The 15,257-nt window shown below is 43.2% G+C and overlaps 1 protein-coding gene and 1 long non-coding RNA gene across 9 annotated transcripts in view; one reads left to right on the plus strand and one right to left on the minus strand.

Moving 5' to 3' along the window:
* Window positions 1–15,257, plus strand: part of BPGM (bisphosphoglycerate mutase) — a 40,104-nt gene that overhangs the window by 15,646 nt on the left and 9,201 nt on the right. For 2 of the 8 annotated variants that reach the window (XM_054692678.1, XM_037513477.2), the window contains exon 2: window positions 10,452–11,113. In XM_054692678.1, coding sequence (XP_054548653.1) covers window positions 10,513–11,113 — 601 coding nt within the window. In that variant the 5' untranslated portion in view covers window positions 10,452–10,512. The other 6 variants (XM_037513494.2, XM_037513486.2, XM_037513519.2 and 3 more) reach the window with 6 other exon arrangements.
* On the minus strand, window positions 3,314–4,746 carry LOC119247248 (uncharacterized). The gene is made up of 3 exons (XR_008550871.1): window positions 4,557–4,746; window positions 4,095–4,442; window positions 3,314–3,539 (listed from the first exon to the last, which is right to left on the minus strand). It is a non-coding gene; the product is annotated as an uncharacterized LOC119247248 (long non-coding RNA).

Genomic DNA, 15,257 nt, shown 5'->3' on the forward strand with positions numbered 1-15,257 from the left:
TCCTCCTTTGCTGTTGATTGAGACTAAGTGGCACATTTCATTTTGTCATGACTGACATATCTGAAATCACCCAGGCCTTCATTTTTGTGTTTCTGGTGTCTGGAGAGCAGAGGACACCCAAATATTTGAACTGTCAGATTTCTTGAACATCTTTGGAATGAAATCTGCTGAGGGGATGTTTGCTTGGGGAACAGGACTATAACTATTATTGCCTAGCAAAACTCTTTCCCTGGAACTTGGCCACAAAAATGGAGAAAACATACTTTATAAGATGTAAATTAAAAGTTAACTATTTCACTAAAAGCATTTGGGTTGTAGAATGTGGCTTAGTGTTTGATATGCTTCTTTGTCGTCCTATCAGTCTCCCTGCCCCAACACACACACACACACACACACACACACATACACACACACACATACACACATACACACACACAATTGCGTTACTCCTTCCACTATCTAATTTAACCTTTTCTTTTTAATCCCACCCTCATTCTACTTTATTCCCAGCTTTTGTTTCTGCACCTACCATTGGCAATGTAGGGGCACTTCCAGAGCCTTGAGATCTGTGCTAGTCTTAATGTGTTAGTCACATCTGCTCCATTTGACCCAGAATGCCCCCTACTCTTTGGTACTGCTTTCCTGTAGCCTCATTTAGTCTTCCTAATTGCCCCTCAAGAACATTTATTTCGTTATCTTCATCATTATGGCTAAGGAATCTAAGGTCCAGAGAATTTAAAAAACTTGATTAAGATCATGCTGTCAATAAATAGTAGAGCTGGTTTTCTTGACTTAAAATTTCTGAGATTTGGTGAAAACAGTTTGTGTTGACAAAAGCTATTACCCTGGGAGAAGAAGTAACCAGAGGTAGGAAGGAGATGTCATGAGTGGGTGTTGTGCACATTGGTGATACCATGCAGGTTGAAACAAGCAACACACCATGGGCAAACACACATCTCCCTATACACCTACATCTCTTCCCTGTGCATTGAGGTCTGCCTGCTGTGGTTTGTTACTCTGGTAATAAGTGATGCTTACGAGCTGCTAGTAGATATAAAGTTGGGGAGAATGACAGGGTAGTACCTGTGCCCAGAAAACTCCTGTGAGTGATAGTATTAGACATATTTTTATCAGGCAGGTGCAAATGGAAAAGTTATTGTGAAGTTTTAACAAGAGTAATGGATGACGGAACACTAGGTACTTTTAGGTCATGTCTGAACTTTTAAGATTGAACTTGATTATGGGGAAGGCATATTTTGTTAAGACCTTTAAGGAACTGAGCTCCAGATTTCATTTCCTTTAAGAAGTATTTCTTATTAATTTACCGGAAATGTGCTTAACCTCTCTTTTTTTATCCTCAAATATAGCTTGCCTACCTTCTATAGTGTTAAAATTGTATGCAATGGGGATTGAGTTGATCAGAGCTATACAGTGAGAATTTGGACCAGGGAAACATCTGCTGAATGGTCTTGGGGAACATTTGAATATTTGGATGAAAGTGACTCTAGCTCTGTATCCCTCATTTTATATTGCTCCAGCATTACACCATTGATCACATTTCTTACTCAATTTTTGGAAACAGAAAGAAAACTAAGTTTTTAGGCTGATCTTTAACTTGTAATTTTCCTCCCCACCTACATGAGTGGTCATACGTCTTTCAAATCCCTGAGGAATGGAGGAAATAGTGTTCTGGGAACATTTATTTGAAGACGAAATAACCCTCAGCTATGGGACGGGGCAGAGGTATATGAAATTACATATTTAATAAAGAGTAAGAGTAGGTAGGACTCAACAGCAAAATGGTTGCAACATTTGTAAAACTACCTGGAGATTAAAAATACTGTGGAAGTAACTTTGGTAAATGTCATGCTTTGCCCTCATCTGTGTTCTTTATCCCTGCTTGCCAAAAGGATGCTGATCTTAAAACTATAACTTCAGTTTTATGGTGGTATTTTTGGAAAGTATATTTTTTGCTTTAGAGCCAAATTAGATGGGATTTCTATATATATGTATAATAATGAAAGGATCTGAAAACATGTCACCTGCAAAATCTGATTTTTTTTTGTTTGAATCACCAATCTGTTTCTTTATTGCCAGGATAGTTGCAAAACACCTGTTCCTGAACAAGTATATAGTCTCCTGATACATGAGGCACTACTATAATCTAGGAAGTTTTCTAATAGAAGTAAAGCATCTCAAAATGACAGATTTTTTTTTTCCTGCAAGAGCTTAACAAGATGAATAATTTTTTCTCCATAGATCTACCCTGAACCCATTATTAAATAACTCAAGCAAAAATCAGACTGATTTAAAGATGCCCAGTGAAGGATTAAAAACAAGAATGAGATTCCATTACTCAAGGTAGTTGCATTTCTGGACAAGAATAAAATCACGTGGGCCTCCCCTGGTGGTGCAGGAGCGCTGGCCTGCGAGGCTGCCCTCAGCCTCTGCAGCACCGGTTCGATCTCCGGCCACCAGCGAGGGTCCCACATGGCACGCAGACCTCTCCTGCCGCCCGCTGCTCCCCTCAGCAGTGTATTTCGTTGGTCTGCCTGTTCTGTTCCCCACTCTGTCTCTGGTGAATTCTCTCACCCTCCCGCTCTTCTGATTGTACCCAGTGCTTGTATAAATAAATAAATAAATCTTAAAAAAATTTAAAAAAAAGAATAAAATTACGTGATTTAATAATATTGGAATTATCCCATGATGGGATGCTTAGACGTTCAAACTGCTGATGTGTTTAGTAGATCTGAGTATGGTATACAACTAGGTGAGGGATTGACAAAGTAAGACCTTCTGACGCCACTACCTTTTTTGGTATAACTCATGAGTTATGAACAGTTTTCACATTTTTAAATGCTTGCAATAAATCAAAAAATGATATTTTTGTGTGCATGAAAATTATATGCAATTTGAATTTCAGTATCCTTACATACAGTTTTATTGACAAAGCTTCATATATTCATGTATTGTCTGTGACTGCTTTTAGCTACAATGGTCAAATCAGGACCTCCCCACTGGTGCAGCAGGTTGAGCACAGCGCTATGAAGCTGTCCGCAGCCTCTGCAGTGCAGGTTTGATTCCCAGCCGGTCAGGGAGATACCCACATGGCAAGGCAGACCTCTCCTGTCTCACCCGCTGCTCCCCTCAGCAGTATATTTCCGTCAGTCTGCCTGTTTTGCTCCCCGCTCTGTCTCTGCTGAATCGTCTCACCCTCCCGCACCTCTGGCCTGTACCCCAACTCTTGTATAGGTAAATAAATCTTTTTTTTAAAGGGTCCAATCAAGTGGAGCAACCAAGATCGTACAGCCCAAAACACCTACAAAAATTTCTATTTGATCTGTGCAGAAGAATTAGCTAACACTTGAGTTAAGCTGTAGTGTCTTTCACATTCATCGCCTTCATTCCATTTCAACAGCCATTATCCTCGTCCAGGTCTTCATTATATGTTACCAGAATTATTGCAAAAGCCTCCCAAGTATTCACATCCTTGTTTTCTTCATCTCTCTGTATATATTTGTAAGTGCTGCTTAATCGTCCTAAAATACACATGATTAAACCTTTAATGATGTCCCAATATTTATAGAAGAACCAACATCCTTTGGTCCAAAGTCTTTTTGGAGCCACTATTCAGTCTTATCTTTCTAAGCTGGTCTCCTCCTACTTCCTTGGTATACTCTATACTTAGGGTAATCACCTCATTTTCCAAATGGGATGCTTAAGTGTGAAAGGGGCCCTGTAATAATGATGTTAGGGAAGCAGATTTACAGTGGGCTGTTCTAGGCAAACCAGGATGTGTGATTACCCTCCGTGTACACTAGCCAATTTGAATGGGTCACCTTTCAAATGCGTCTGTCCCCCTGCCTCTACTCACTATTCCTTTAGGCTAGAATTCCTTTACCTTCTTCTTTAAATCAAAATCTTAAACATCTTTCAAACCACCTAAAGCAGAGCCATGTCCATGTCCTTACTTAGAAATAATCTCTCCATTTCCAGCCCTTCTCCCTTATGAATGAAATGCTTTCTTACAGTGTGGAATTACTTTCTGCTTTAGCCTCACACACACACCCCCACCCCACCACCTTTCTGCCTACCTTGTCCTTGAAGATGTACGCCATGTTAGAGACTCTGTTCAGAATAGACCTAGCATTGTGCCATGCGCCTATGGGGTTGACGGCACATGTTTGAAGAATGAATGAATGGATGAGACCTGAGGAGATTGATGTCCACAGGGGGTGGTCCACTGATAAAGTATCCATTTCAATGTGATTCGAGTATTAGTGATAAAAGTTGTTTCCCAGGACTGGGGTAGAGCCTTGGATGCCAATGTAGCAGTAGAGCAGAGTGGGTCAAGGCAGAAGTAAAGACTTTGAGGTTCAGCTCTACCAGGTATAATCTGTGTCATCTTCAGACCAGTTGACCTCTCCTCCAAGTCTCTCCACCTATAAAATGGGCATGATTCGAGCATTAGGACTGGGGTAGAGCCTTGGATGCCAATGTAGCAGTAGAGCAGAGTGGATCAAGGCAGAAGTAAAGACTTTGAGGTTCAGCTCTACCAGTTACAATCTGTGTCATCTTCAGACCAGTTGACCTCTCCTCCAAGTCTCTCCACCTGTAAAATGGGCATGATTCGAGTATTAGTGATAAAAGTTGTTTCCCAGGACTGGGGTAGAGCCTTCTCCCTGCGTGGTGGTTGAGAAGTCATAGTCCCAAGCACCTGCTCAGCACTCCTTGACTGTTAGCCACTGTGACATCACGGGATGTCTTCATTATCATAACACTGCTCCTGTGGGTAAGAAAAGGGCAGAGAGAACCAACACCATGATGTAACAATAGAAGAGCTGGGGTGAGTATAGCACTGAAATCTTAAAGAATCTTTCCCCCTGTGGAAGTAGTCAGCTTTAGAGGTGGTTCAAAGCAGTCTGAGTCGTTAGAGGTGGTCTCTACTTAGTAAGAAATTTCTAATTAGCAGTTTTCTAAAAGATTATTTTAATAGAGGGGGCAGCGTGCAAATGAGGTGCCAGGGGACCAAAGAAGTAATGGCCAGAAGAGAGGGAATGATGCGACAGTCCCATAAAAAAAAATTTGTTTAGTAAATTTTATTTTAACCATAACCTTCCTTTTTTAAAGGCAGGCCCCCTGAGGTATTATATAATACAGTGACCTGGGTGGTCCTTTTTCAGGATGAAGTAAATCATTGACTAAAATTAGTACTTAATTCTTACCTGCAGGTAACCCTGGCTGGGGTATAAATGAAGAACTTGTGACCGACACCGGGTGGTGAGCTTTGCCAGAAACAAACCTTGAGTTTTTTAAAAAGTAGTTTTTCACTTGAGGGGGGCGAGTCTACGTAGTAAGGTGCCTCTTAGTAAGTTGGGGTGACTATTGCCCAACTTGACTTTGCGCCTTGAGGTTTTTCTCAAGAGCAATCATGAGCTGAGCCCTCCTTTGTACTCACCTTGTTTGTGTGCGCTTCGTGAAATGGGTGCCTGGGTTTGGAAGGACAAGTTGTGACTGGAGGTTCTCCTGTGAAGTGCAGCCAAGGAATCAAGGTCCTCACCATACCACGTCTTCATGGTGAGGTGGAAAGAACACAGGTCTGGGAGGTGGGAGATCTGCATGGAAGTCCCCGTTTGCCACTTAGGGGCTGTGTGTATTTGAGCGAGTCCAGTAGAGCCTCTGTGTTCTCCATAGAGGTTACAGGCCATTTGTGAATGGACTAAACCATAAAGGGCACAAAAATATAATGGATGATTACTCTTGGCTCTAGCTTTGGCGTTAAATACCCTGGGATTCTTGAGTTCAAGCTTCCTCACATCTTGGGCCTGCTGCTGATTGTTTTCTCTTTGGCAGTTGCCTCTAACGCTTCGAAGCTTTCACCTCATGAGCACAGTCTAATCGTTCTGGTCCAGCTCACTTGGATTTATCAACACACCTACTAAGTGCCAACCTAGTGCGTGTCAGGTGTCTTTCTGGGCTCTGGAGAAATGACCATGAGGGTCAAGGGAAACAGACCTGCCATGAAACAGATCATAGTTCACAGGCCACACAACACTGAACACACAAGTTCACAGGCCACACACGCACTCTCACAAGTGACCCAGCAGACCTGTGCCCACAGGTGTAAAGCAGGGGTGCCGCAGGTGTGTGTACCCGGCAGGTCTGGCCACCTCCCAGCAGCTGAGAAGGAAGGGCAATGGTCCTCACATCAGAAGCATTGGCTTCACCTGGGAGCCAGGTAGGAAGCCACTTCTCAGGCTCCCCAACTTAATCAGTTCTGGAGAAGGGGCCCAGCAGTCTGTTGTAACCAGTTTTCCTGGTGATAGTCCTGGCGATTCAAGTTGGAGAACACTGGTCTAGAGGAAATGCCATTTAAGCTAAACTCTAAGCCACGCTGTTGAGTATGGTAGCCCTGTCACATGTGACGCCGAGCCCTTGAAATGTGGTCAGTCCAACCTGAACGTGCTGTAAGTCGTATACACACCCGGTTTCGGTTACTATGGGGAGAAAGAAAGCAAACTACTTCATTAAGAATTTCATTTTGATCATATGTTGGATAATAATATTTTGAGCCTTTGAGGTCAGGCCAAGTACATTATCAAAATTGATTTCACCTGGTTTTCTTATTTTACTTTTTTGAATATGATTTTTAGAAAATCAAATATGTGACTTGCATTTATGGCTTGAATTTTATTTTGATCGGCCTGGTGCATCTAAAGGAGGTTACCTGAAGCAGGACAGGATGGAAGTGGCCGTGGAGGGCAGGGTCCCGTGTAGGATAGAGTGTGGGCAGAGGCCCTGGGCAATAATGACACACATGGCATGTTCAAGGAAATAGGAGACAATCAAAGCCTTGCAAGGCCCATTAGGAATTTTGAACTTTATCCTAAGACCAACAGGAAGTAATTGAGGGTTTTAAATAGGGTGCTCAGTTTTCAGGAAGTTTGCAGCTGTAGCTGAATATAGAAAGACTCTCAGAATCTAAGATCCTCCTCTCCCCCAAAGATGGTGGGGGAGGAAGGTAGTTGGTCAGGAAGTACCACTGAGAGAGGAGCAGGACCCTGCCCATCACCCCATTACCTGCCCTCCCATGGTAGGCACATATGAACACACACACACACACACACACACACGCCCTAAAGAGAGAAGATAGCTAGAGAGAGGAAGTTTTGAGTTCAGTTAATTTTCAGCTCACTTGAAGCTCAGAGTCAGAGGAAATGTTACAGGAAGAGTCCAAAGTTGAATGGGAGTCTGATTACAGAGCTGGCACTCTGCAGGACACTGGCAGAGGGTTTGGTGAGTGACAGGCTCAAGGAACCCGGCAGGCGTGGGGTTAGCCAGTCTGTCCTTGGAAAGAGTGTCGTGGGACAATAGCAAGGCCTGGAGGCTTGGGGTCTGATCATGTCTAGGGGTGGTGCCACCCCATTCTCTGTGGCTTAGGGGAGATTTCCCTTCAAGGCACAGTTTAGATACTAGCAGACTCAATCAGCGTGTTTCGTTTAGCTCACATTTTGAAAATGCATTAAGATTAGTTGTCAATATTTTATGTCCGCTATTACATAAAATGCACATTTCCAGGTTTCTTTTTTTTAATTGGGAGATCAAGGAAACATAATTCCTCAGTCTCACTAGGGTATAGGGTGGAGCTAAGGAGTACCTAGCTGTGTATAAATATACACACACACACACACACACACACACTTTTAGGAATTGAGATGATCATTTAAAAAAAAAGATATTTTCCTTAAAAACAAAACAATTCGTTGTTTCTCTGTGGTCTAACTCTAAGTCTGTTCTCTGTAGTCTTAGGTTTCAGCAGCCTCCCCAACCCTCGTCCCTTTGTTCTCAAGACACGTTCTAAGAATGTCTCTTTAGCTCAGTAAGACCAGGTTGTACTGAAGCTTTGTCCACAGAGGAAGGTGTGTCCCCTGAAGCTCACCACTGCCCCACCCCCCAGAGTCCTCGCCCTGTCACACTCCTGGCTGGCATTTAGGCCACAGGAGTTTGCAGCCCCTCCCTTAAGCTCTGAATGAAACTCACTTTAGTGTTGTGCATTTTTGGCAAACACTTAGTATACCAGCTCCTGTAACTACTGAGATCTTAAAGAGTGCACATTTTAAAACGCAAGAGCTCCTCTGTAAATAATCAGCAGTTAATGAAATGGGGAGTGTCAGTTGACAGCACTGAGGAGAGAGGGAGGTGATTCTGTTTCCCCGAGATAGATGTTGGTACCTCGCCCTCTTTCACCCCCTATGCGCCAGTGAGACAAAAGCAATTGTATGTGTAGTTTGTGGGGCCGTGGTGTTCTGCTGCTGCAGCAGGTTGTACATTCTGAGGGGAGAAAAGAAAATCGTTTTATTTCTTAAAGGAAGCAAAGATAGCCGTGTCTGGAAACAGCTGCCTGAGTGTTCATGGTGTCGTTGATCCTTTTTTTTGTTCTCTTGATCTGGTTCATAATCGAGAGATGAGGGAGAAGTGCTTCTGTCTGCAACGTTTGTCCATCCTATGCTTCTTCATCTGAAGGGACGACAGTTCCAATAGTACATGATGGTTTCTGGCTTGACCAGATGATCTAAGTAAGGGTTGCGGGAGGGAAACTGTTGGTAGCTTCTCCTCTGTGGAAGAATCAGTGGTGATGAGATGTGGGTCCAGCTTTTGTTGTCTGAAGCTTCTACTACTTGGCAGGTTGGAGCTCTTTGAAGATAATAATACAAACAGATCTTTCTTTTACAAGTACACACACACACACACACACACACACACACACACACTCAACTACCTGAATTCATTGCTTGGTCTCTCCCAACGCCTTCGAAGGAGATTGTTCAAGTGAGGGGCCCAGAAGCTTGAATTTCATTAACTTCATGATAATCCTGTTTCTGGCTTCTGGTAATCCCCTGAGCAGAGGGCTTTGTCCCAGCCTCTGTTCTCCTGCTGTTCCTGCACCTGGAATTCTCAGCTCTATGTCATACCTTCCCTGAGCCCGCAGCCCAGGCTCTTCCGGTGACCTGAGGCTTCCCTGCTCTGCCTGAACTAAAGCTGCAGGCCTGAAGCTTGAGCAGAAGGATGAACCGAACACCTGCCCTGCTGCAGACTTTCAACCCCTTGCAACTCACTCACTTCAGCCTGCTCCCCACCCCTATCCCTCCCAGGCCCTCTGTTTGCCTTCAACTGAAATAAGGAAGCCTAATATTAAAGACTCTTTCCCCTCTCAGAATCTCTAGGAATTACTAAAGAAAGGAAGAAACTCTATCGAGATTCCAGTTAACTTTGTCACTGATTGTTATATAACTGTGGGTGAATCACAGCTTAACTGGGACAGAAAATCTCCAGTTAATGGACTTTGCCAAGAATGGCAGAAGACGGGGCCCAATCTTCTTATAATCTTTGCTCCCCAGTGTGGGAAACCGTGGGGTGAAGGTGGAGAGCCCTGGGCCTAGAAACGCAGCAGCATCTGTCAGTGGAGATTGTCCACTGCTGGGGGTGCAGGCAGAGGGGTGCAGCTGGTTCTCCTGGGGGGCAGAGCTTATACTTAGGGAGTTCAGAAATGATTCCAGGTTTCCTGTCCCACTTTTCTAGATTCTTCTCCCATTGAGATGTGGCTGGTGTGTGTTGGACAGCAGAAGGGTGAAGAGGAGGAGACTGGGCCTCCTTATCAGGCCTCTTCCTCTTCCTCCTCCAACCCTGCTTCTGTTAATCTATTTCTACAGCAGCATCTCCCAGCTGCTTGCATTTGATAGTTTGTTTTGCATCCGGATTTATTTCAGCCAAAAGATCTTTCTTAAGGCAGGTGAGAAATTATTTAGGTGCGTGCCACATTGGGCATTGGGTGTTAATGTTCCTTTCAATCACTTCTAATGCTGTTTGAATAGCCGACCTTAGATTTTCTTGTGTGTCTAGATATTCAGTATTTATAGCATTGAAGAACTGCTTGCCACCAACGAAACATATGTGGTGGTTCATTGAATTAACGTGTTTAATAACGTCTGTAGGGTGAGACTGGTATTTCTTTCTCCACTAGAGGAAAAACAAAGCGAGGAGAATGCCTTCCGTCTAGAGTCAGCTGCGAGGAGGTGGGAGATCCCAGCTATTGGTTATCCTTGTAGATTTCTACAACTCATCCTGTTAACGCCTGTCTTCGGGAAGTCCAGGCTGCTGGAAATGCAGCATGCCATCAGAGTGAAGTGTTCTGTTATTTTACCTGAGACAATTAACGTACTATCCAGTCACCAGAAAATTTAAGTCAACTAGGTTCCCTGTAATTAATGATCTGTACAAAATGCCCGTCTGTGCCACGGGCTATGAGTTGCCGGATGTCTGGTGTGAAAACTGCTCCCAGGAATGCTTCCAGTTCATTTTTGGAACCGGCCGCTGTAAGCTGTGCTTTCCACTCCCAGGAAGTCAGTGGGGCAAACACTATGACTTCAACCTCTTGTTTGTTCTCTTTGTAGATGTATCGCTGTCATTGAACATCAGCCCATCTGGAAGCTCCAGGGAAGCGCAGCCATCAGTATGTCTAAGTACAAACTGATCATGTTAAGACATGGAGAGGGTGCTTGGAATAAGGAGAATCGTTTTTGTAGCTGGGTGGATCAGAAACTGAACAGTGATGGCTTGGAGGAAGCTCGGAACTGTGGGAAGCAACTCAAAGCACTCAACTTTGAATTTGACCTTGTGTTCACATCCGTCCTTAATCGGTCCATCCACACTGCCTGGCTGATCCTGGAAGAACTGGGGCAGGAGTGGGTCCCTGTGGAAAGCTCCTGGCGTCTAAACGAGCGTCACTATGGAGCCCTGATTGGCCTCAACCGGGAGAAGATGGCTTTGAATCATGGCGAAGAGCAGGTGAGGCTCTGGAGGAGGAGCTACAGCGTGACCCCCCCGCCCATCGATGAGTCTCACCCTTACTACCACGAAATCTACAGTGACCGGAGATACAAAATGTGTGATGTCCCCTTTGATCAGCTGCCACGGTCGGAAAGCCTGAAGGATGTTCTGGAGAGACTCCTTCCCTTCTGGAATGACAGGATTGCCCCGGAGGTGTTAAGTGGCAAAACCATTCTGATATCTGCTCATGGAAATAGCAGCAGGGCGCTCCTGAAACATCTGGAAGGTACGGTTTTAATGTCTCTACTTACTAGAGGTTGCTAAGTGTTACGTTGGACCTTCCTCGAGACAGGCCTTGGTTTCCAAGCTAACAGTGAGCCCTAGAATTATGTTCCCTGTTCCCCTTTGTCACTTCAGTCTTTTAAGAATCGTGTGATTCTCAAAGTCCAAAGATAGCCTGTGTCTTTAACATTGTTATTATCCAAAGCAGCGAAGTTCAAACTCTGGCCACCACCAGCATCCCCAGTCAGGTTGCTGGGCCTGCAAGCTTCCCTCCCCTCTCGGCCTTTCTGCATCAGTAGGGCCTGGGCTGTGACCTGAGCGTCTGCATTTCCAAGAAGTTTTCAGACGATGCTGAAATTGCTGCTTGGGTTTGGCACTTTGAGACCAGTTATCTAAAGGATTATGTGACTTTGGTAGAAAGATAGAAGGATGCTAGGGAGGGAAGACATTTCTGTCGAAATGACATTTGAGTAGTAGTATCGGAGTTTTTCATGTTATGTAAGAATGATCTAGACTTCAGTTTTACTCATGTTCTTTAAGCTTTCCACGGTGGGTGCTATGTTGGCAGACCTGGGTTTTCTGAACAGATCTTTTGCTCCAGTCCTCTCTTTCCAGACCAGGCTTAGTCATTGATTGGGAGAAAGGGAGGAGGAAAATGCAAGGTTTTGGGCCTCCCCGGTGGCGCAGCGGTTGAGCGCTGGGTTGCGAAGCTGCCCGCGGCCTCTGCGGCACTGGTTCAATCCCCGGCTGCTCCCCGGCCACCGGAGGAGGGTCCCACATGGCGCGCAGACCTCTCCTGCCGCCCGCTGCTCCCCTCAGCAGTGTACTTCAGTCCTTCTGCCTGCTCTGCTCCCCGCTCTGGCTCTGGTGAATTCTCTCACCCTCCCGCGCTTCTGACTATACCCAGTGCTTGTATAAATAAATACAATAAATAATAAATCTTTAAAAAAAAATGCAAGGTTTAGAAATCATCAGTAGCTTCAGTTTTGTTATTGCTGCATATTGTTGTCTTCCGAAATGTGCTGTATTGTTTCCTCTTAAGTAACATGAGCTAAGTGAACTCTTTTGAAGGACTCACACTCATTGCTTTTGGACCCCAGCGACTGCACTCAGCCACCTTCAGGAGATTTCTTACTCCCTCTCTTCTATCACTAAATAATCCCCAAAGGTGGTGATTTTGGAGTATCTGCTCTGTCTGGTATTTTCTCGTCTACCCTCACCCTCAGCAGTCAGCTTCTGGATATTAGGATGCATTTCTCCAGCCTTCCCTTTCCGTTCTGCTTTACTTCCTGCAGGAGGCTGTGAAAAATGAAAAGGTGGACACTGTATGTGAAATAAGTGAAAATAGATTATTGGCAACAAATGAGGTTTTAATGTAAAATTTTAGCATGTGTTTTCTCCCTTAATTCTTATGACATGACCAACAGCCAAATCATCACTTGGGCACCAGGCATCCTTTAGCTACATACAGAGATCTAAAATCTATAGACTTTATTAGATCTCTATTGGCTAGACATGGTACTTGATCTGTGTGTGTGACAGCATGTGTGTATGTCTCATTTACTCGACTCTATAAAGGACTCTATTCTTTCTTGTTCTGAAAAGTCAGATATTGGATTAAATGATCTACGATTTTATCATTATTGGGCTGTAGTACTCTGTTGTTTGAAGATGATCCACTTTTCTTCCCCCTTTAACTAGGAAATTCTCCCTTAAAACATTTCCTGATGTTTAGTACCATTTACTCTTCACCTATTTTCAGATTTAGATTATTCTGCAGGACCACTCAAAGCTCACTCCATACACCCCCTCCTATTAGGCTTTAATGATATAATTATTTGCTGCTCTTCCTTTTGGAAGAAAGTAGGAAGATTTAACAAATGTTGGTAAAGAAGACTGTCACCATGGTGGGTGGAGATTTATCTGTGGATGACAAGGCTATACCTGGAAAAACTTTATTTCCTATGTTTGAAAAACAACCAAGTAGTATAACTGCTTTGGTAAATAATCTGGCAGGTCCTGGAAGGGTTAAATTTAAAGTTACTTTATAAGCCAGCAATTCTGCAGTTCAGTCTACCAGTATCAGTTACTTAGTGCTTTTGTAACAAAGTACCAACAAGTGGGAGACTTCAGATGAGATGGATAGGGTTCAGGATAGTATGGCACCCAATAGACAAAAACTGGGTGACCTCAAACAGCAGATAACTCTCACAGTTCTAGGGGCTAAAAGTCCTAAATTAAGGTGTTGACAGGGTCATGCTCTGGCTCTAATCCTTTCTTGCCTCCTCTAACTTCTTGTGTTTTCTGGAAATCTTTACTATCCCTCAGTTCACAGCATCCCTCTGTCTGCAGTGGGTGTTCTCCCTGTATGTGTCTGTTTCTTGTCCAAATCGTCCCTTTTTATAAGAACACCAACAATATTAGATGAGGGCTGCCCCCCCCAGCACCTCTTTTTAACTTGATTACCTCGATAAAGACCATATGTCCAAATAACGTTGCATTCTGAGTTATTACTGGAAGTTAGGACTTCAACTTTCTTTCATTTTTTTTTTGAGGGACTCAATTCAACTCATAACAATACCTAGAGATATAAAAATATACATCCACACAAAAACTTGTACACAAACCTTTATAGCAGTATTAACTATAATAGCCAAAATGTGGAAGCCACCCCAAAGCACATCAACCATGATTGGGTAAATTAAATGTGGTATATCCATACAGTGGAGTATTACTCAACAATATAAAAGAATGACATGTGCTACATGGATGGATGAGCCTTAAAATCATTGTTATATGAAAGAAGCTGGTCACAAAAGATCACATATTGTGGGATGCCATTTATATGAAATGTCCAGAATGAACATTATTTGTTTTCTAGGGCTGAAGTGGAGGGACTGGGGGAGCGAAGGTGGTAGAATGAATAGTGACTGCTAATAGGTATAGGGTTCCTTGGTTGGATGATAGAACTTTTCTAAAATAAATTGTGATAGTTGCACATGTCTGAACAGATGAAGAACCACTGAATTGCACACTTTAATAGTGTGCATTTTATGTCATATGAATTATCTCTTTAAAGCTGCAAAAAGAATTTAACCAATGGTATTGAAAGATTAAGAGATTTAGCACTGGCCTAAAAAAGAATAGTTTAACACAAAAATGTGGAAGTGATAGCAAAGTAGAAATGCTTGGATGTGGTATAGAGAATAAGGAACAAAGAAATTAAAGCACAGCTTTGACCTCTGGGTCGGAGATGATTTACAAGGATCACTGAGAAATCAGCAGACATTCGTCCTCAGCCTCCATGTAGCATTACTACAGAAGACCTCTTTTAAAAATTCTGTGTCTGGATCTAAATTACCCCTCAGAAATAAATGAGATTGAAGCAACTTTAAATTCTAATTCCTATTCCTATCACATGAGCAGGCTTTGTAGGAGAGGCTTTTGTTTCGGGGATAATTGATTTAAAGCAGTGGAATTTGTGCAGGAAGGAGGTAAATTGTACAACGGAGGAGATTCGAGTAGGGATTCTATGAAAGTAGAAAAAGATGTGGGGCTGGCAGATGTCTGCAGGAGAGGAAAAGGTGGTGGATCTGAGGGAGGTTGGGAATAAAAGTGGGAAGGCAGTTTACCAAGGAGCATGGCAGACATTCAGGTGGGGAATGGCAGAAAAGCCAGAATATGCCATCAGACTCAAGTCAGTAGTGGGGAAAACAAAGTCCATAGGAAAACAAAAGGTAGTTTGTAATGTTGGGTCCCCATCCTGGGAAAAACAACTTTGTTCCTTTTTGGCTTATAGTACCCCCTGCTGGTCCTGTTGTTGAAAATTCATGGAGTTCTTTGTTGTTGCTTTATCCCCTAGAAACACTTACTCCTATGCCTGACATGGAAGAAATAACTTCATGTGATCAAATAGACTGAATTAGATTTTAGGATCACTGCATGAATTAATTATATCTTGTTTTAAAGTCCTCTAAATGCCCGTCATACTGATAGTATTTCTCATATAGTGTATATTGAAAAATAAGATCCATGTATTCTGTCAACTATAAGAATTAAGTATAAATGACTTTCCCAAGATCAGAAGAAATTAGGTACGTCATTTCTTCTATATCATTCCTGTTAATTTAGTAAGTTTTCAGGCTTTT

The sequence above is a fragment of the Talpa occidentalis genome, unplaced genomic scaffold, assembly GCF_014898055.3.
Source record: "Talpa occidentalis isolate TD23 unplaced genomic scaffold, MPIMG_talOcc4v2.1, whole genome shotgun sequence".
Taxonomy (NCBI): Eukaryota; Metazoa; Chordata; class Mammalia; order Eulipotyphla; family Talpidae; genus Talpa; species Talpa occidentalis.